This window comes from Bombina bombina, chromosome 5 (assembly GCF_027579735.1).
Source record: "Bombina bombina isolate aBomBom1 chromosome 5, aBomBom1.pri, whole genome shotgun sequence".
In the NCBI taxonomy this organism is placed as follows: domain Eukaryota; kingdom Metazoa; phylum Chordata; class Amphibia; order Anura; family Bombinatoridae; genus Bombina; species Bombina bombina.
Window position 1 is genome coordinate 21712634 of NC_069503.1, and position 23034 is coordinate 21735667.

The 23034-nt window shown below is 40.5% G+C and overlaps 1 protein-coding gene across 2 annotated transcripts in view; it reads right to left on the reverse strand.

Moving 5' to 3' along the window:
* Positions 1–11942: 11942 nt before the first annotated feature.
* Positions 11943–23034, reverse strand: part of LOC128659709 (gastrula zinc finger protein XlCGF8.2DB) — a 75942-nt gene continuing 64850 nt past the window's right edge. For both annotated transcript variants that reach the window (XM_053713280.1, XM_053713279.1), the window contains exon 3: positions 11943–13985. In XM_053713280.1, coding sequence (XP_053569255.1) covers positions 12976–13985 — 1010 coding nt within the window. In that variant the 3' untranslated portion in view covers positions 11943–12975. The remainder of the gene's footprint in view (positions 13986–23034) is intronic.

The window sequence follows — 23034 nt, forward strand, 5'->3', positions numbered from 1 at the left end:
ACGTATGACGCCGGAAACGGAAATAGAATTTTTGCGCCAAAAAAGTCCGCGCCAAGAATGACGCAATAAAATGAAGCATTTTCAGCCCCCGCGAGCCTAACAGCCCACAGGGAAAAAGTCAAATTTTAAGGTAAGAAAAAATGTTAAATTAAAATGCATTATCCCAAATATGAAACTGACTGTCTGAAAATAAGGAAAGTTGAACATTCTGAGTCAAGGCAAATAAATGTTTAAACACATATATTTAGAACTTATAAAAAAGTGCCCAACCATAGCTAGGAGTGTCACAGAAAATAAGACTTACTTACCCCAGGACACTCATCTACATGTAGCAGATAGCCACACCAGTACTGAAACGAGAATCAGTAGAGGTAATGGTATATATAAGAGTATATCGTCGATCTGAAAAGGGAGGTAAGAGATGAATCTCTACGACCGATAACAGAGAACCTATGAAATAGACCCCGTAGAAGGAGATCACTGCATTCAAATAGGCAATACTCTCCTCACATCCCTCTGACATTCACTGCACGCTGAGAGGAAAACCGGGCTCCAACCTGCTGCGGAGCGCATATCAACGTAGAATCTAGCACAAACTTACTTCACCACCTCCATCGGAGGCAAAGTTTGTAAAACTGAATTGTGGGTGTGGTGAGGGGTGTATTTATAGGCATTTTGAGGTTTGGGAAACTTTGCCCCTCCTGGTAGGAATGTATATCCCATACGTCACTAGCTCATGGACTCTTGCTAATTACATGAAAGAAACAACATATAAAGCAAAATTATCAAATTCCTTAAATGACAGTTTCAGGAATGGGAAAGAATGCAAAAAATAAGCTTCTAGCAACCAGAAGCAATGAAGAGAAATGTTTAAATAATTTGAGTAAAAGAGACGCCCCATTTTTTTGGCGCAAAAAAATGTCTGAATACGCATGCGTAATAGAATACAACTTCCGGTGCCGGAAGTGACGAAAATTTTTAGCGCCAAAAAAAGAACGCGCCAAAAATAACGAAATAAAAAGAAACATTTCCCGCCCCCGCGAGCTTAACAGCACGCAGGAAAAATGGCCAAATTAAAAATTTTCCAAGGTAAGAAAAAAATAATTAAATGCATTATCCCAATAATGAAACTGACAGTCTGAAAATAAGGAATACCGTTTATCCTGAATCAAGGCAAATATAAGTTTATAGACATATATTTAGAACTTTACATATAAAGTGCCCAACCATAGCTTAGAGTGTCACAGAAAATAAGACTTACTTACCCCAGGACACTCATCTACATGTAGTAGAAAGCCAAACCAGTACTGAAACGAGAATCAATAGAGGTAATGGTATATATAAGAGTATATCGTCGATCTGAAAAGGGAGGTAAGAGATGAATCTCTACGACCGATAACAGAGAACCTATGAAATAGACCCCGTAGAAGGAGATCACTGCATTCAAAATAGGCAATACTCTCCTCACATCCCTCTGACATTCACTGCACGCTGAGAGGAAAACCGGGCTCCAACTTGCTGCGGAGCGCATATCAACGTAGAATCTAGCACAAACTTACTTCACCACCTCCATCGGAGGCAAAGTTTGTAAAAAACTGAATTGTGGGTGTGGTGAGGGGTGTATTTATAGGCATTTTAAGGTTTGGGAAACTTTGCCCCTCCTGGTAAGAATGTATATCCCATACGTCACTAGCTCATGGACTCTTGCTAATTACATGAAAGAAATATGTCTTAGATTTGACCAAGCCCTCTCCACACGGACTGCGCCTAATTCACTGGGAAGCACAGCCACACAGCAAGAACCAGCACAGGAAAATCTGTGGCCCCCTAATCTCTCACAGAGACCGGATTGCACAGATTGCCTGACTGATGAAGAGGAGGGAAACCCGACGCAAGTCCTGCTTCAATCTGACCTCCCCTCCCTGGCTTTGTGGTGCTGGGACCCAGAAACCTCTGCTTTTACACAGAGAGAGCACAGTGTCACCAGGCAACGTCACCCGTATGGGATATACTAAACCCACTCCCAGATGGTCATCTGCTGTGGCATGTCCAATATCTGGCCCTGACTACCTCTAGGAACATGGTGGGAGAGGAGCGTAGCTCCAGCTATGACAACCTGAGAAGCATGAAAACGGGAGGGGGTTGAGACCTGAACGTTTAGATGGACACTTTTGTTCCAGACCTGCGAGCAGCAGGTCATGATTGCATAGAGCGTCAGACTGTACAACAATATGTGATAGTTGGAGTTGTACCGAGAGAGATGAACGGCCCACTCTGCGCGACATACGGCAACTCTGCATCACTACACAGCCTTTTTCCACTCCTGGAGGGTGCCCCACGACATGTGAGACACGGTGTGGGCTAGGTGAGATGAGGAGATGAGGACTGATACTCTGGGTACTTAGGGTTGCTCTGTTTGAAAAGAACTGTGGTGAAGTGTGGTGGCATGGACTTTGTATTAGGTAATGTTCCCCTACTTTTATAAGACTTTTGAGCCCAAGACTTTTCTAACAGGTGTTTTACCAACAGGACTTATGGTAGTGTTATGTTTTCTGTCAGGTCTTTTGCAATTTATGAATAAAGTTCAGACAATGATATGAACTAAATGTTGTATTTGTAGCTATTTAAATAATCCAAAACTCTTATTGTCAGAAGAGCAAGGAAAGGGATTAAATAGCGTATTTAATCCAAATTAACAGGCAAAATAATAAAAGCACAACTCACAGTTAACTTTCACTGTAGTTGTAAAATAGCTCTTCTTAAATAAATACAAGCTTTAAATGGTGCTGCAGAGAAGGCAGTAAGTGGTTAAATTGTAGTTAGTATGCAAAGTTAATAAATCTCAAATTTAAGCAGAGATGAAGTCTGATTATGCGAACAGAGTTGTTCCGGTATTTGTATAAGCAAAGTCTTTATGTGGAGTTAAGCAAACATGCAATAGAGTATTAATCAAGGCTTTTGATACTTGCGGTTTGTAGATAACTCCTCCGGTTCTTAGTTTTAGAGAGGTGATAAATCCTTTAAGTTTCTCCGTTGAAACCAACTGTTTGCTGTTAGTATTCCTTGAAGCTGTGTAGGAAGCAGGGTTAAAGGCTGTAGATGCAGTAGCTTGTGTAAACAGGTTGGCGTCTGAACGCTGTCTGCATATGCTGAGCTGGTGTCGGCTTGAATGACGTCACAGAGTTGCTATTCAGGAGCGGAGAGCAGTTTGTAAGCTGAGAGTTCAGAATACAGATCTTCTTGATATGTTAAAGTCCTTAGAATATGCGAAGCAATGTTAATTGAAACAAAGTCTCAATGAGGATAAATGTTGAGACAGTTGAAGTGACTTATTTAATCACTAAAGGCTGGATAACAGGATAACAGTGGAGAGTCCTAACAACTAACTTTCCCTGTTACACTAAAATAATCAAGCAAGCAAATAGGGATCAGATGGTCCTTTTAAGGGTTGTGGAAAGGGAGGTGTCAGAAGGATTTAAAGAGAAAGGAGATCATAACAGATCCCCCCGTTCAAGATCGCATCACAGGGAGTCCTGGACCAGGCTTCAGGGGATGTCGAGAATGAAACGCAGCCAATAGACGTGGAGCATTCACATCAGACACAGGAACCCACGAATCCTCAGATGAAGCGTAACCCTTCCAGTGTACCAGATATTCAAGGATTCGATTACGAACTCTAGAATCCAGAATACGACCAATTTCATACTCATCCTCTGCTTCTATTAATGAAGTACTGTCAGGAACATCAGCGTCCAGAGAACCTGCATCCCCCTTAAATGGTTTCAAAAGAGAGACGTGGAAAGATGGGTGGATGGCTAGAGAGGTAGGTAACTTCAAAACAACAGCATTCTCATTTATGACCCTTGTGATAGGGAAGGGACCAAGGAACTGGGATGCTAGTTTCTTGCAGGGGACCTTCAATTTGATATTTTTGGTTGACAACCAAACCAAATCCCCCACTTTATACGAGGGTGGCAAAGCATGCTTCCTGTTATAGTAGATCTTTTGGGTCTCCTTTGCATTCTGTAGATGTTTTTGTATGGTAACAAAGTTGTCTCTCAATTTAATTGAGTAGTCCAGAGCTGAAGGAGAATTCGAACTGAAACCCATCTTCGGGAAACTAGATGGATGATACCCATAGGTGGCATAAAAGGGGGAGAAACCAGTTGAACTGTTGACTGAGTTATTGTAGGCAAATTCTGCCATCGAAAGCCAATCTGCCCAATCATCTTGTTGTGTAGAGATGTAACACCGGAGATATTGTTCGAGAGTTTGATTAAGTCTCTCAGTCAACCCATTTGTCTGGGGATGAAATGCCGTGGAATATTTAGGAGAGATCTTTAATTGAATGCATAAATTTCTCCAGAATTTTGAAGTAAATTGTGATCCTCGATCACTTACTATGGAAGTAGGTAGTCCATGAAGTTTTACGATATGAGAGAGGAATAACTTAGCAGTAGTTGGAGCAGATGGTGTTTGTTTTAGGGGTATAAAGTGAGCCAATTTGGTCAAGTGGTCTACGACCACCAAAATGGCTGTGTAACCATTTGATGGAGGAAGTTCCACTATGAAATCCATACCGACGATTGACCATGGCCTATCGGGTATGGGTAGTGGGCTAAGTAACCCGAATGGTTTATAGTGAACCTTCTTTTTCATGGAACAAATCCGACAATGAGATATGTATAATAGAAGATCTTCTTTTAATCTAGGCCACCAAAAGTATCGTTTTATTAGATCATAAGTTTTATTTATTCCTGGGTGCCCAGAAAGGGGTGAATCATGATACTGCTGCATAATCTGTTTTCTTAAATCAGTTGGTATATATATTAAATTATTAAAAGTGAAGAGTCCAGTTTCAGGATCTTTATGACATACTTCAGGAATAGAAAGATCCTTTTGTTGACTTGATAAAATTTCACTCTGAAGAGTAGATATTATTCCGAGGATTTTATGTGGAGGAATAATACTAAGTTTCTCTTCATCTTCTGTTGGAGCTTGAAGAGATCTGGAGAGAGCATCTGCTTTTGTATTGTTTTTTCCGGGTCTGTATTGTAAGAGAAAATTAAAACGGTCCAAAAAGAGAGCCCATCGTACTTGACGAGATGATAATGTCTTATTTCTTTTTAGATATTGAAGATTACGATGGTCTGTGTAAATTGTAAATGGAGTTGAGGTGCCTTCTAAAAGATGACGCCAATGCTCCAATGATGATTTAATTGCCAATAGCTCCTTATCGCCTATTGAGTAATTCTTTTCAGCTGAATTTAATAGCCTGGAATGGAATGCCACAGGATGTAACTCTTTTGATTCTTCATCTTGTTGAGATAGTATAGCCCCTATTGCTACATTAGAAGCATCCACCTCCAATGTAAAAGACCGAGTAGGGTCAGGTAATCTTAAAATAGGAGCATTGATGAACTTCTCCTTTAGGAGTTGAAGAGCATTTTCTGCGTCTTCATCCCATTTGAACTTTTGTTTACCTGTTAGTCTAGTTAGAGGTTGTACTATAGCTGAGTAATCTGATATAAATTTCCTATAAAAGTTAGAGAATCCTAAAAATCTCTGTAGAGATTTAGTAGTATGAGGAGTTGGCCAATGAAGGATTGCATTGACTTTTTCCGGATCCATTGATATCCCAGATGGTGTGATTATATAGCCAAGAAATTTTATGGTGTGTTTATGGAATTCACATTTTTCCATTTTTGCATATAGGTGATGTTCACGTAAGGTTGAAAGGACCCATCGAACATGCCTCACATGTTCCTTGATATCCCGTGAATAGATGAGAATATCATCGAGATACACTACCACACAGACGTCCATGAGGTCTTTGAATATTTCGTTAATGAAATATTGAAACGTTGCGGGTGCGTTAGTTAAACCAAATGGCATAACATTATATTGGTATAAGCCATACCTTGTCTTGAAAGCAGTTTTCCATTCATGACCTGATTTTATGCGGATGAGATTATAAGCACCCTTAAGGTCGAGTTTGGTAAAGATATTGGCACCATTCAATCTTTCAAGTAATTCTGGTATCAGTGGTAATGGGTAACGATTTTTGATAGTGACTGCATTTAATGCTCGATAATCAATAATAGGACGTAAAGTCCCGTCCTTATTTGTTACAAAAAATATGGCTGAAGCTGTTGGAGATGATGAGGGTGATATAAAACCTTTGCGTAAATTTTCATCGAGGTATTCTCGAAGGTGTTGTAATTCCTTTTGTGAAAGTGGAAAAATACGGTTTGTAGGTAATACCGCCCCGGGTTTCGTGTCAATCGGACAATCAAACTCTCTGTGTGGAGGTAATACTTCAGCTTTTTTGAGGTTAAAAACGTCTGAGAAATCCTTATACTCATTTGGAAGAAGGAGGTCTAAATGATTAATGGTTATATATGGGTGACAAGTATCAGTACAGAATTTAGAATTAAAAATGATCTGATTGGTAGACCAGTTTATGGTGGGATTATGTTTTTTAAGCCAGGGATACCCGAGTATAACTGGGTGAACTGAACTAGGGATGATGTCATATGTAATGTATTCCTTGTGTCCAGTGTTGGTGATAGTGAGTAAGGGTATGGTCTGGTGTGTAATTGGACCTTTGAGGAAATGTGACCCATCAACAACACGCACAAACAACGTAGTGGTTTTTTGCACACAAGGAATTTTATTAAGTGACACCAATGCTTGATCAATAAATGTTCCATAAGCCCCGGAATCAATTATGGCCACTTCCTGGAACTGATGTTGATCCCACTGTAACGACAAATTTAATGAGAGATGAGTATACTCTTTGATGGGAGGTTTAATAGTCATAAGTAATATCTTACCCTTCTTTGGACGATTAAGTTGAGGACAGGTTGATACATCGTGGTCTTTATTTGCACAGTACATGCATAATCTTCCTATACGTCTTCTCAGTTTTTCTTCACTGGTCAGAGGTCCCCTAATAACTCCTATCTCCATAGGAACAGATGAACTGGTAGACCTTTCAGGGGTTGAGGGATAATGTTTTCTCAAACTTGAATCACTATGTACTCTCTCTTGTTTTCTCTCTCTGTAACGGCGATCCATTGTTATGCATAATTTAAATAAACCTTCTAAAGTATCATGGAAATCCACCTTTGAGAGATCATCCTTTAGATGCTCAGAGAGTCCCAAACGGAACTGATTTTTTAGACTGACTGAATTCCATTCAGAATCCGTTGCCCAAAGTTGAAATTCAGCAATGTAATCTTCTACATCCCGTTTACCTTGTTTTAGGGATCGTAAAGTGTTCTCGGCTGTCTGTTGTTTGTGTATGTCTTCATACAATACTGCCATGTTTTGGAAAAAAGTATCCAGGGAGTTTAACATAGGATCGTCAGATTCAAAAAATCTATCCGCCCAAGCTCTAGGCTCTCCAGATAGAAATGAGATAGCGGTACATACCTTAACTTTATCATTTCGGTATGTACGTGGCTTCAAAGAAAACATTAGCATACAAGCATTTTTAAATTCTCTGAATTTAGAGCGGTCACCAGAGAAAGTGGCTGGGGGGTTAACTTGTGGTTCAGGAAACTCCGTTGTCTTTTGAGTGAGAAAGTCATTAATAATCCTCCCGAGAGTGTTGTTCTCATTTTGCAGTGCAGTCATTCCCTGAGCTAATAAGTCAACCTTTTGATTTAGAGAGGTTATTTGATTACTCATCTCAACTGGATCCATATTTAGTTACAGTTGAGACTATTTTACAGGCTTGATTATTCTGTTATGTTTTCTGTCAGGTCTTTTGCAATTTATGAATAAAGTTCAGACAATGATATGAACTAAATGTTGTATTTGTAGCTATTTAAATAATCCAAAACTCTTATTGTCAGAAGAGCAAGGAAAGGGATTAAATAGCGTATTTAATCCAAATTAACAGGCAAAATAATAAAAGCACAACTCACAGTTAACTTTCACTGTAGTTGTAAAATAGCTCTTCTTAAATAAATACAAGCTTTAAATGGTGCTGCAGAGAAGGCAGTAAGTGGTTAAATTGTAGTTAGTATGCAAAGTTAATAAATCTCAAATTTAAGCAGAGATGAAGTCTGATTATGCGAACAGAGTTGTTCCGGTATTTGTATAAGCAAAGTCTTTATGTGGAGTTAAGCAAACATGCAATAGAGTATTAATCAAGGCTTTTGATACTTGCGGTTTGTAGATAACTCCTCCGGTTCTTAGTTTTAGAGAGGTGATAAATCCTTTAAGTTTCTCCGTTGAAACCAACTGTTTGCTGTTAGTATTCCTTGAAGCTGTGTAGGAAGCAGGGTTAAAGGCTGTAGATGCAGTAGCTTGTGTAAACAGGTTGGCGTCTGAACGCTGTCTGCATATGCTGAGCTGGTGTCGGCTTGAATGACGTCACAGAGTTGCTATTCAGGAGCGGAGAGCAGTTTGTAAGCTGAGAGGTGAGAGTTCAGAATACAGATCTTCTTGATATGTTAAAGTCCTTAGAATATGCGAAGCAATGTTAATTGAAACAAAGTCTCAATGAGGATAAATGTTGAGACAGTTGAAGTGACTTATTTAATCACTAAAGGCTGGATAACAGGATAACAGTGGAGAGTCCTAACAACTAACTTTCCCTGTTACACTAAAATAATCAAGCAAGCAAATAGGGATCAGATGGTCCTTTTAAGGGTTGTGGAAAGGGAGGTGTCAGAAGGATTTAAAGAGAAAGGAGATCATAACAAGTAGCTATATGTTTATATTGCTAAGTAATATCTCTGGTCTGCCCAAAGTTAGTTTGTTCTCACAAGGTCCTGATGGGAAACACAGATTCCTAACAAATTAGCGGTCTTGAGATCTTTATGCTATCTACTTGTTAACTGTTATTACTAGTCGGCTCTTCAGCCATATTTGGTGCCTTTGCTTTCCACAGCTAGGTCTGTCTTAAAAAGAAAGATCCACTCAGCCATAGTTGTATAATATTATTATTATTATTATTATTATTTTAGGTTCTTCTCTGTACCTTCATATTTGTTCAAATCTGCCCTTGAACTGTAAAACTGTGCTGATTATTTGACAAGGTTTTTATATGTATAAAACTCTTTTCATTCATGATTTCTAGGTAGATGCTATTGCAAGTAAGATATCTTTTATAGATACCAAGTTTCACCACTAGATGGAAGTAAGGTTCCATATATTGGATACACACTTAGCTTTACTGTCATAGGCCCAAACAGACCCGCTTGTATATCCCCACATTGCCTCATGGGAAATATAATGTAAATCCGTGACTCTAGCTTCATCAATAGCTGTGTTAACACTATGTATTAGGCTGAGCACCTAATATTACAGCTGCACTACATTAAATCATAGACGATAGACCATTTGAAAGTTCTCCCTCCCCGCATTACTAACAGACTATACTGCAAATTATTTTATGTTCATTCAAATCTACATTTCAAGCAACTTGTCTACATTTGTGAGTATCACTAACCTTCTTGGGGTCTAAAAGTGGCCAATTTTGTTATTTAACCCCTTTCCCCTAATATCCCCTATACTGTCTTAAATTTCGCTTCCACCTCTATGTTTCTTTAAGGGGAATTACGGTTCCTGAACTTATATTATGTTGTAAGGGGACTTTTTTCTTTATCTGTTATTTGAAAATTTAGAGGTTAATTCCTATTTGCTGGACTAGGCGATTACCTGTTTACTTAATGACACTCAATTTGTACGTTATAATGATTTTCCTATGTCATTGAAACTGTGATGTGTTCATTTTTGCAACCTCAAATAAAAATATAAAATTTAAAAAAAAAATCTGACTCTGCATGTTAATAATAATCTATTTTACCTGCTGAAAACTTCCTTTCAACTACTGGGAATTAATAGAACTACTAGAGTCTCATAGGGTTTAGTCAATGCCAGGGTGCCCTGTGTGATCAATATCACTATACACATATCAGGGCTCAAAATTTCAAGCACTAAGATACTAGCCAACCCAAAATGTTACTCGCCACTTTTGATCCCACCCACTACCTGCCCATACCTCACCTGCTAACCCAACCCCTCTTTGCATATGTTTAGTCAATGTGAAACACCTTATTGTGCAGTCATTTTTAATAGTTTTTTTTTGTACCATAAATATAATAATGCTACAAACAGTAATACATTATCAATTTGTCCATAGCAGTTAGCAACATAAACTAGGGTTCTGGGGAAGACAACAGCTGGACAGAAAAATTAAGTTGTTGAACTGAGAGAATGCAGAGAGTTTTAACATTAATGACATTTATTTTTTATATTTATCTTTTATCTATCTTTCTCCACTGCCTCATCTCTTCAATCTCTCTTTTTACCTTCAGGCCCTATCTTCTCTTTACACTCTCTCTCATATCTGTAAAACAGGAGACAGAGGGCGCCACATAGTGCAAATCAGAGCGACCAGAAGAATGGAAATGCAGGTAAACAGTGAACCTACTCAAGTGGTAAAAAGCACCAATGTGCAGTGACAGCAGGCCGGGTCCAAAGAGTCGCCCGCAGACTCAAAAAACGATTGGAACTGGTAAACTTGTCCTAGCAAGGGGATCCGAAATGTGATGCAGTTCCCACAGTGTTCACCAATTGTAGGCAAGACGAGCAGGATAACAGATGGTCTTCAGGGCATAGTAGGTGATAAATTGCGGCCACAGGGAGCGCCAAAAGGATACAGACAGTGCAGGGTTCCTTAAGAGTAGGCAGTTCAATCTTTCTGATTATCCAAAAGGGTTAAGCAAATTAATTAATTAATTAATTAATCACTCGTCACTGTTATATTTCCAGTTGCCAATGGCTAGTGGAAATTCTGAGCCCTGTACACACACATATATATATAGTAGTTCTAATTCTGTTCATAAGGTGTATATGCAAATATTGTGTTTTATTATTTACACTGTATGTCCACTGCCTGTGTATACTATTGTAGCACCGACCCCTCTTTTCCACATGTACTACTGTAGCACCGCCCCCCGCTTTTCCACATGTACTATTGTAGCACCGCCCCCTGCTTTTCCACATGTACTACTGTAGCACCGCCCCCGCTCTCCCGCATGTACTACTGTAGCACCGCCACCCGCATGTACTAATGTAGCACCGCCCCCTGCCCTCCCGCATGCAATACTGAAGCACCGCCCCTGCTCTCCCGCATGTACTACTGTAGCACCGCCCCCTGCCCTCCCACATGTACTACTGTAGCACCGCCCCCTGCCCTCCCGCATGCAATACTGAAGCACCGCCCATGCTCTCCCGCATGTACTACTGTAGCACCGCCCCCTGCCCTCGAGGAAGTACTACTGTAGCACTGTCCCCTGCCCTCCGGCATGTACTAATGTAGCACCACCCCCACTCTCCCGCATGTACTAATGTAGCACCGCCCCCTGCTCTCCCGCATGCACTACTGTAGCACCGCCCCCTGCTCTACCGCATGTACTACTGTAGCACTGCCGCCACTCTCCCACATATACTACTGTAGCACCGCCCCCCTGCTCTATCGCATGCACTAATGTAGCACCGCCCCTGCTCTCCCGCATGCACTACTGTAGCACCTCCCCCTGCTCTCCCGCATGTACTACTGTAGCTCCATCCCCTGATCCCCCGCATGTACTACTGTAGCTCCATCCCCTGATCCCCCGCATGTACTACTGTAGCACCGCCCCCTGCCCTCCCACATGTACTACTGTAGCCCCTCCCCCTGCTGTCCTGTATGTACTACTGTAGCCCGCCCCCTGCTCTGCCGCATGTACTATTGTAGTACTGTCCCTTGCTCTCCCAGGGCCTGTCAATCTCCCTATACGTATGACTGATGCTTCTTACATTTCAATAACCAGTCTCACACAAGCGAGTACATAGAGCCTTCTGTGTCTCTGTTTCCTTTTCCTTCAATGCCCAAAACATATAGGAGCAAGGTGTGGATTGTACATGTATATACAAAAGGCAAACAAAATAACTTTCTTTTTTATTAATGAAACTTTACAGCATTGTCACATGACATCTAATTAATTAAACTTGTACACTACTGAAGATAATCTGATGCTTAACAATAAAAAAAAACATATACATTAATATATGTAAATTATAATATCAAAAGAAAATTAGTTAAAATATGTTGCCAAAACATAAATGTGTCCCATACTTGGAATGAAAACTTGCCCGGCCCTTTGGTATACAAAGTATTAGTCCAATAAGATCAAATAACCAAAAGTTCATATAATCCAATTATGGTAAATCTTTTAAGTTTTGCTTCATTCTCTGTGTTATTATCAGATGACATAACCTCCTTCTCCTAAAATAAAGCATCGTTTAGACACATTAGGACAATCAATATCTTTATGTATGAAATTCAGTAAGTTTATCTCGAATTTAGACCGAATGATCTATTTAGACTAAATGGTGTCAACAACTTGATCAAGTCTGTACATGATTCTATCCTTTCTGTGTCATGTTCTAAAGCATCAATTTTCACCTAATTTCAATGATTTGTAACTATTTATCTGGTGCTAGCTGTGCACACAACAGATGTCTCATCCCATATTCCCTAAATAAATAGATCAATAACCTGCCAAATGACTTCCCTATTCTGTAAATATATGTTGTCTCTCTTGTGTGAGTGCAATGCCTATTATACCCCATGACAATGCAGAAGAGATTTTACATACTATGTTTATATAAGTTGTTACTCCCCTGTAGAATTTAGTAAAAGCATATTTTATTTTCCATATTAATTGCATGCAAATGACTTCAGCTCTGTATAACTCCTTTGATGGGTCAGAAGAACCAGATTCATACAAATTTATTATAAACTTTATACTTCTGTACAGGTTTTCTCAGACTTAATAGACAAATGCAATTTAAGATTGGTCTTTCGGGTAAAGCTTTTTTCAAACTTTGTATATGTTAAACTTTTTATCCCTGTGTAAGTCCTCTGATATAATATGGAACCAACTCCATATCAGTAAATTATTTTCTTACTCAGTGTGAACCCTTCATGTGAGTACTGAGATTACTCTTTTGTGAAAAGCTTTTCCCACACTGTGTACATGTGTAAGGTTTCTCCCCTGTGTGACTCCTCTCATGATAAACAAGACCAATCTCTTGCGTAAAGCTTTTCCCACACTGTGTACAACTGAATGGCTTTTCTCCCGTGTGAATTCGTATATGAGAATCCAAATTATTCTTTTTTGAAAAACTTTTCCCACACACATCACAACTAAATGGTTTTACAACTTTGTGACTCCGCAAATGGCACTGTAGTTGATTTTTTTTGGGAAATGTATCGCCACATTCTACACATATGAAGGTCATTTTATAAAACTCAACTTTACTAAGATCCACATAATGAACTCTTTGGTGACTTAGAAGACCTGGCTTTCGTGCAAACCGCTTCCCACACTCTGGGCACCAATATGGTTTCTCACCGGTGTGAATACGTTCATGAATTGTGAGAGTGCGTTTTAGCGTAAATGCTTTCCCACACTCTTTGCATGTGAAAGGCTTCTCACCTTTGTGGATCCTTTCATGATATTTCAAACTATAATTTTGTGTAAAAACTTTCCCACACTCTTTGCAGGTGGGTAGATCCTCTCCTGTATGAAGCTTTTGGTGTTGTACAAGAGATGATTTACGTGCAAAGGTTTTTTTACATTCGGTACACATAAAAGGCTTTTCCTCTTCTTCAGTCATTTGCTTGAGTTGAGGGGTTCCATTTATTAGAACATTTTCTGAACTCTCAATAAACGTAGAAGGTTTACCCTCTGTGACAACTATTTGGTCAGATATTGGGTGATCCATTTCTTCTCGTTTGATCTCTACGTATGTTGTGTGTTGCCCAAGTTCCATCAGTTGATCCTTATCTTGAATTGTCTGCTGGGAGATATCCATAGTTTGATATTCAGCTCTAGATCTTCTTGTATTTGAGCCATTTGTTATTAATCTAAAGTTTGCTGTTCCCTGGTGTTGATGTGTAGTATCCAAGACATTATCTAAAATTAAAGTAGAAAAAAAAAAAAAAAAAAAAAAAAAAAAAAACTTATGCTCAACTGATAAATTAATTTCTTTCATAAGATAGTGTGAGTCCACAAAATCTAAACATACACAGCATAGAAAAAGCAAAAAAACAAACAATTTTAACATTTGAAGTGAGCACAACTGACTAAGATTTATTCAAGAGTTAAGATACAATTTATATTAAACACACTGAAACTTTATATTTCTTTATAGGAATAGTCTAGTCAAAATTAAAAAAAACTGTCATGATTCAGATAGAACAGCAATTTTAAGCAACTTTCTAATTTTCTCCTATTATCAATCCTTCTTCGTTCTCTTGCTATCTTTATTTGAAAAATCAAGACTGTAAGCATTGGAGCCGGCCCATTTTTGGTTCAGCCCCTGGGTAGCACTTTCTGATTGGTGTCTAAATGTAGCCACCAATCAGCAAGTGCTACCCAGGTTTTGAACCAAAAATGGGCAATCTACTAAGCATCAATTCAAATAAAGATAGCAAGAGAACAAAGAAAAATTGATAATAGGAGTAAATTAGAAAGTTGCTTAAATTTACATGCTCTATCTCAATCATGAAAGTTTAATTTTGACTAGAATATTCCTTTCATAAGATGGTGAGAGTTCACAAGGTCAGCACTTGGGATTATATTCCCTGTTTACAAGGGGAAGACAAAAAAAAAACTACATTCTAGAATTTTGCTCCACCTATACTGCAAGTAATCTCCTACTCGGCTTAGTTACAAATATGGTCAAGTGGAGAAGAAAATGTAGGAAAACAAGAAAGGACCAAATCCTGCCCTCAGCTTTATCTACAATAACAGCAGGACTTGTGGCGTCTCACCATCACAAAATAAATGAATTTATCATGTAAAATAAATTGTGTTTTTCTATTTATTTTTTAGATAAAGTCTTGGATACTACACATCCACACCATAAAACTGCAAGTTAGATTAACACCAGACAGCTCAAATACACAGAGATTGAATCTATGTCCCAGCACACAATTCAAGATAACAATCAACTGATAAAACTTGGCCAACACATCACATGCTCAGAGATCAAACAAGAAGAAATAGATCACCCAAAATCTCTTTCAAAAGATGAGAGTCCGCAAGATAATCACATGTACCATCCAATACCCAAGCAGTGAAGTCCAAAAGATACCATGATAGGGCAGGACAAATACAGGGTGGAAGGCATGTCACTAGCACAATGGCCACAGCCCTTTCCTGCCAAAATCCACCTTAGCAAGGCTTAATCCTCAAAATAATAGTATTTGAAGACCAAGACCTTGCAAATCTGGCCAAATGAAACCCAATATATAGTGAAATGGAATTATCAGTAACACATTCCGGGGGAGACTTTCCCACAAGATCCACCTTTTTGATTAAAGCCTAAGCCGAGCTCCTAAAATAGTACAATGTACTTCAAGTCATGGGACACTCCTCAAACAAACACTACCGCTCCTCTACAGGATCTCTTCAGCACAGCACCAATTGTCCGTAATGGGTGTGTACACTAGTGCCGGGGGGTGGTATCTCTACCAATCACCAGCAAAGATAAACAAACAATCAAATACATTTAATAACCCTCTCAAATAAGCACAATAGTGTCACTTAAGAAAAGTTGAGATTCACAAAGTAAAATTATATACAAAGGTTTATTCAAATCTTCTCAAAAATATATCTTCACACAAGGCCATAAGTGGTAAAACCATCAAAAAAGTTAAACAGAGGGACCATAACTCTGAACGCAAACGCATTTTGTGCACATGCGCTCCCCATTAATTATATATATTAACCTCTGTTACCACCTAAGACTTCAATCCACATATATTTATAAAGTTACCAAAGTATTTATATGTGCAATAAATATAAACGTTTAAGAAATATTGATATGCTGCCAGAGACAATTCCCATTTTACTCTAAGATAACCACAGACTCACAAATAATAAATATGCAAAACAAATATTAAACAAAATGGTTAACATCTGTTCTAGTTTTGAATTGTTTTTGGATATTTCACTTGTGTACTCTTCTTCCAAAAGGTTTAATGTTGACTTGATTACCGCTCCATTGGGTTTATCTGGGATGAATAAGTTGCAGCTTGCGGAATAAATAGTTCCTTTAATTTGCGCTTCTGGTACGGAGGATTAGACTTCTGAATATGCTGTGTTAGACGTTCATACCCTTTATTCTTAGGTTATGTATTTGACAACCTATTGAGGTATTTTATTAAAGGGATATGAACACAACATAATTCTCTCATGATTCAGACAGAATATACCACATGCGCTTTGAGCTCATGATGTTCTGTGTTATAGAGATACCTAGGTAGCATCTGGAGCAGTACATGGCAGGAAATAGAGCTGCCCTCTAGCACTGCTGCCATATAGTGCTCCATACATGTGCATGCGCCTGAGCTTACGTCCATGCTTTGCAACAAAAGATACCAAGAGAATGAAGAACATTTGAAAATTAGAAGTAAATTAGAAAGTTGTTTAAAATTACAGCTCTATCTTTTCTTGTCCCGATAATTGAAGAAACCGTTTATGATATTTTACCAAGGGAAAATGGGCCGGCTCCTAAGCATACATACCTGCATTTCAACAAAAAGTACCAAGAAAACGAAGAAAATGTGAAATGTAGAGTAAGATAGAAGTAAATAAATAATTCTATCTGAATCATGAAAGGAACGTTTATATCTTTACGTAGAAATGTAACGAGAGAACAAACTCTGAAGCTGTTAAGTTATTTACAACAACAAAAAAGAGAAATAAACTCATTGGTAGTCTAGAGATTTAGAGGCTGCCCAGTGTGTAGGCAGTGTTCCCTGTTATAGAAAGAAATAGTTTTTCTTGAAGATAAAAACATAAATTATGCTTACCAGATAATTTAATTTCCTTCTGTACAAGGAGAGTCCACGGCTTCATTCAGGAGGAGGCAAAGACACCCCAGCCAAAGGCTTAAATACCTCTCCCACTTCCCCCATCCCTCAGTCATTCTGCCGAGGGAATAAGGAACAGTAGGAGAAATATCAGGGTATAAAAGGTGCCAGAAGAAAAACACAAAATTTAGAGGTCTGTCCATCGTAGAAAACACAAGCAGGAGCCGTGGACTCTCCTTGTACAGAAGGAAATTAAATGATCTGGTAAGCATAATTTATGTTTTCCTTCTTAATACAAAGAGAGTCCACGGTTTTATTCCTTACTGTTGGGAAACTTATACCCAAACTCTAGAGGACACTGAATGATAATGGGAGGGACAAAAAAAGGAGGCGGACCCTAATCTGAAGGCACCACAGCCTGCAAAACCTTTCTCCCGAAGGCTGCTTCGAGCAGAAGCAAAAACATAAAAATTTGTAGAATTTAGAAAAAGTGTGTAAGGAAGACTAGGTAGCCGCCTTAAAAATCTGCTCCATAGAGGCTTTGTTCTTAAAAGCCCAAGAGGAAACCACTGCTCTAGTAGAATGAGACATAATTCTCTGAGGAGGTCTACGTCCCGCTGTTTCATAGGCTAAGCGGATAAGACTCCTCAACCAAAAAGATAAGGAAGTCGAAGAGACCCTTTGACCCTTACGCTTCCCAGAATATGCCACAAACAAAGAAGAAGTTTGTCTAAAATCCTTAGTAGCTTGAAGATAAAACTTCAAAGCACAAACCACGTCCAAATTATGAAGTAAAAGTTCTTTCGAAGAAGGATTAGGACACAAAGAAGGGACCACAATCTCTTGATTGATGTTACTATCTGACACAACTTTAGGGAGAAACCCAAATCGAATGGAACACCAGATAAGGAGGCTCACATTGCAATGTGGCAATCTCAGATACTCTGTACGCCGAGGCAATAGCCAGTAGAAAGAACTTTCCAGGACAACAACTTAATATTGATTTCATGCATAGACTCAAACAAAGCCTTTTGCAAAACATTAAGAACCAAATTCAGACTCCAAGGTGGAGCTGAAGATCTGAGCACAGGTCTGATCCTAATCAGAGCCCTAACAAAAGACTGAACATCTGGAAGCTCAGAGAGCCTCTTGTGCAGTAAAACAGACAAGGCCCAAAACTGTCCCCTCAAGAAACTGGCCAAAAGACCCTTCTCCAGACCATCGAAACAGAAGAATCCTGGCAACCTTAACTTTATGCCAAGGAAAACCACGCTCTTCACACCAGATTAGGTAGGTTCTCTACACCTTATGATAGATGCGACAAGTAACTGGTTTATGAGCTTGGATAAGAGTATCAATAACTCTCTCTGAAAAACCTCTCTTGGCTAGGACTAAGCGTTCAATCTCTATGCAGTCAGCCTCAGACAATCTAGATTTTGATGAACAAAAGGACCTTGCTTCAGCAGATCCCTGCGACAAGGTAACTTCCATGGAAGAGAAGATGACATCCTCACTATGTCCTGCAAACAACTTCCTTTGCGGCCCCAATGGAGCAATCAGTATTACTGACGCCTGCTCCTGCTTGATGCAGGCCACAACTCGAGGAAGGAGTGGTAATAGCGGAAAAGGGTGGATTAAATTGAACCTCCAAGACACCACTAATGCATCTATTAGCTCCGCCTGAGAATCACTGGACCTTGACCCATAGCTGGGTAGTTTGGTATTGAGACGAGACGCCATGAGATCTATCTCCAGTGTCCCCCACCTGAAGCATATCTCCGCAAACACTTTGGGATGGAGAGACCATTCCCCCGGATGAAAGGATTGTCTGCTGAGAATGTCCGCTTACCAGTTGTCCACACTTGGAATGTGGATCACTGACAGCGAACGACTGTGGGACTCCACCCACTCCAGAATCCGAGATACTTCCCTCATTGCTAGGGAGCTTCTCGTTCCCCCTGATGGTTGATGTATGTGATGAAAGGCAAAGAATAACTGGGGGATAGGGGAAGTGGGAGAGGTATTTAAGCCTTTGGCTGGGGTGTCTTTGCCTCCTCCTTGTGGCCAGGTTCAGTATTTCCCAACAGTAAGGAATGAAGCAGTGGACTCTCCTTGTATTAAGAAGGAAATAAATATTATATGTCTGTTTACTCCAAACAGCCCCCTAAAAAAGAAATGCCTCTACCCTAGAGACCAATTAAAAAGAGATTGACAACTGCGGGCTCAGGAAGGGAAAGAATAGTAGAAAATAAAATCATACTAATAATCCTCTGTCTTTGAAAAACTCCTATTCTAAGCACAGCTGCTAGTACTTCTGAAAGGGTAACATGGAGGTCAGAGAGAGCACAGCTGCTAGTATTTATGATAGGCTAACGGGGAGGTTTGAGACAGCACAACTGCTAGTACATCTGACAAGGTAACACAGAGGTCTGAGAGAGCACAGCTGCTAGTACATCTGACAGGGTAACAGGGAGGTCTGAGAGAGCACAGCTGCTAGTACATCTGACAGGGAGGTCTGAGAGAGCACAGCTGCTAGTACTTCTGAAAGTGTAACAGGGAGGTCTGAGAGAGCATAGCAGCTAGTACTTCTGTGTAACAGGGAGGTCTGAGAGAGCACAGCTCCTAGTAATTCTGACAAGTTAACACAGAGGTCTGAGAGAGCGCAACTACTAGTAATTCTGACAAGGTAACACAGAGGCCTGAGAGAGCGCAACTACTAGTAATTCTGACAAGGTAACACAGAGGCCTGAGAGAGCACAGTTGCTAGTACTTCTGACAAGGTAACAGGGAGGTCTGAAAGCACAGCTGCTAGTACTTCTGACAGTGTAACAGGGAGGTCTGAGAGAGCACAGCTGCTAGTACTTCTGACAGTGTAACAGGGAGGTCTGAGAGAGCACAGCTGCTAGTACTTCTGACAGGGTAACAGGGAGGTCTGAGATAGCACAGCTGCTAGTACTTCTGACTGTGTAACAGAGAGGTATGAGAGGGCACAGCTGTTAGTACTTCTGACTGTGTAACAGGGAGGTCTGAGAGAGCACAGCTGCTAGTACTTCTGACTGTGTAACAGGGAGGTCAGAGAGCACAGCTGCTAGTACTTCTGACAGGGTAACAGGGAGGTCTGAGATAACACAGCTGCTAGTACTTCTAACTGTGTAACAGAGAGGTATGAGAGGGCACAGCTGCTAGTACTTCTGACTGTGTAACAGGGAGGTCTGAGAGAGCACAGCTGCTAGTACTTCTGACAGTGTAACAGGGAGGTCTGAGAGAGCACAACTGCTAGTACTTCTGTGTAACAGGGAGGTCTGAGAGAGCACAGCTGCTAGTACTTCTGACAGTGTAACAGGGATGTCCGAGAGAGCACAGCTGCTAGTACTTCTGACTGTGTAACAGGGATGTCTGAGAGAGCACAGCTGCTAGTACTTCTGACAGTGTAGCAAGGAGGTCTGAGAGAGCACAGCTGCTAGTACTTCTGACTGTGTAACAGGGAGGTCTGAGAGAGCACAGCTGCTAGTACTTCTGACTGTGTAACAGGGAGGTCTGAGAGAGCACAACTGCTAGTACTTCTGACTGTGTAACAGGGAGGTCTGAGAGAGCACAACTGCTAGTACTTCTGACAGGGTAACAGGGAGGTCTGAGAGAGCACAGCTGCTAGTACTTCTGACAGGGTAACAGGAAGGTCACAGAGCACAGCTGCTAGTACTTCTGACAGGGTATAGGGAGGGCTGAGAGAGCACAGCTGCTAGTACTTCTGACAGGGTAACAGGGAGGTCTGAGAGAGCACAGCTGCTAGTACTTCTGACAGGGTAACAGGAAGGTCACAGAGCACAGCTGCTAGTACTTCTGACAGGGTATAGGGAGGGCTGAGAGAGCACAGCTGCTAGTACTTGTGACAGTGTAACAGGGAGGTCTGAGAGAGCACAGCAGCAAGTACTTCTGACAGTGTAACAGGGAGGTCTGAGAGAGCACAGCTGCTAGTACTTCTGACTGTGTAACAGGGAGGTCTGAGAGAGCACAGCTGCTAGTACTTCTGACGGTGTAACAGGGAGGTCTGAGAGAGCACAGCTGCTAGTACTTCTGACAGTGTAACAGGGAGGTCACACAAGCATAGCTCTGTTCATCAGCTATTGTGGTGGTATATATATTAATGTACTTCTCTGTATAAGCTATATTTGGCATGATGTAGCATAACCTATGTCATAGAGATAAGGGCCTAATACATTCACTTTATAATATGTAAACAATAATTTAATGCTTTACGTATTGAACCGTTTGAGCAATCATTGTGAACAATTCTAATATTGAGCCAATGTTACTCTTCATAATCAGTAAATAATAGGCACACTGTGTATATAAAATTTGTATACCGCAATGCTGAAAAATGTTTATAAGATATAACCAGCTCATGGAACAATATATTGGGTGCACATAGAATTGGATGATCAATGAGTGATCTCATCTAAAGTTATCCAAATACCCAGTTCACACAACGATCGTAGTAACATCTGCTAAATACAACCAGTTATCAGTGATTGGATATGCAGTTAGTTACTTGTAGCCAATCAGAAACCAAGTCTTATCCACCAGCATGCTTATACTAAATCTCAAGTGATTCGTTGGGAGGTGGGCGTGTATTAAACGCACGCTGCGATTGGGTAAATTACACATGAGATAGGTATTTAAGGCACTGTTAATGAGACACTCGTCTTGTCAATTCTAATCTGCACATTGAGAAAGGCCGCTACTCGGCCGAAACGCGTTTGTGCACAGCACAGCAGTATGCTAATCTAAATGTAGTTGTTTTTAATTATTTCAAACCTTTGTTACCCACGTAACAGTGAATCCTCTGCAAGGGACTTGTACACAGTATAGAAGCCATCCCTGTCACCTGAAGCCAGCATATCCTGTTACTGGCCAGGAATACAGGGGGGTGGTAGAATCTGTGTTCAGTGTCTGGGTATATTGCAGCTGGTATTCACAAGTGTGTGTGTGGAGCACAATGGTTATGTCTTAGGGTGTTATCCCTGCTGTAATTTCAAACATTTTTTAATAGTGGTTTAATAAATAATAGTTTTAACTTAATCATTGCTTCAGCTATTAGTTGAATTGTATCAACATACTCACTTTCAATTATAGGAATTGAGTGCTAATTAACCCCTTCTTTTCCAGTTTCCCACTTATCCTGTTCAGAGTGTAACAGGAAGGTCTGAGAGAGCACAGCTGCTAGTACTTCTGGCTGTGTAACAGGGAGGTCTGAGAGAGCACAACTGCTAGTACTTCTGACAGTGTAACAGGGAGGTCTGAGAGAGCACAGCTGCTAGTACTTCTGACAGTGTAACAGGGAGGTCTGAGAGAGCACAGCTGCTAGTACTTCTGACAGTGTAACAGGGAGGTCTGAGAGCGCACAGCTGCTAGTACTTCTGACAGTGTAACAGGGAGGTCTGAGAGAGCACAGCTGCTAGTACTTCTGACAGTGTAACAGGGAGGTCTGAGAGAGCGCAAATGCTAGTACTTCTGACAGTGTAACAGGGATTTCTGAGAGAGCACAACTGCTAGCACTTCTGACTGTGTAACAGGGAGGTCTGAGAGAGCACAGCTGCTAGTACTTCTGACTGTGTAACAGGGAGGTCTGAGAGAGCACAGCTGCTAGTACTTCTGACTGTGTAACAGGGAGGTCTGAGAAAGCACAGCTGCTAGTACTTCTGGCTGTGTAACAGGGAGGTCTGTGAGAGCACAACAGCTAGTACTTCTGACTGTATAACAGGGAGGTCTGAGAGAGCACAACTGCTAGGACTTCTGACAATGTAACAGGGAGGTCTGAGAGAGCACAGCTGCTAGTACTTCTGACTGTGTAACAGGGAGGTCTGAGAGAGCACAGCTGCTAGTACTTCTGACAGTGTAACAGGGAGGTCTGAGAGAGCACAGCTGCTAGTACTTCTGACAGTGTAACAGGGAGGTCTGAGAGAGCACAGCTGCTAGTACTTCTGACTGTGTAACAGGGAGGTCTGAGAGAGCACAACTGCTAGTACTTCTGACAAGGTAACAGGGAGGTCTGAGAGAGCACAGCTGCTAGTACTTCTGACAGTGTAACAGGGAGGTCTGAGAGAGCACAGCTGCTAGTACTTCTGACAGTGTAACAGGGAGGT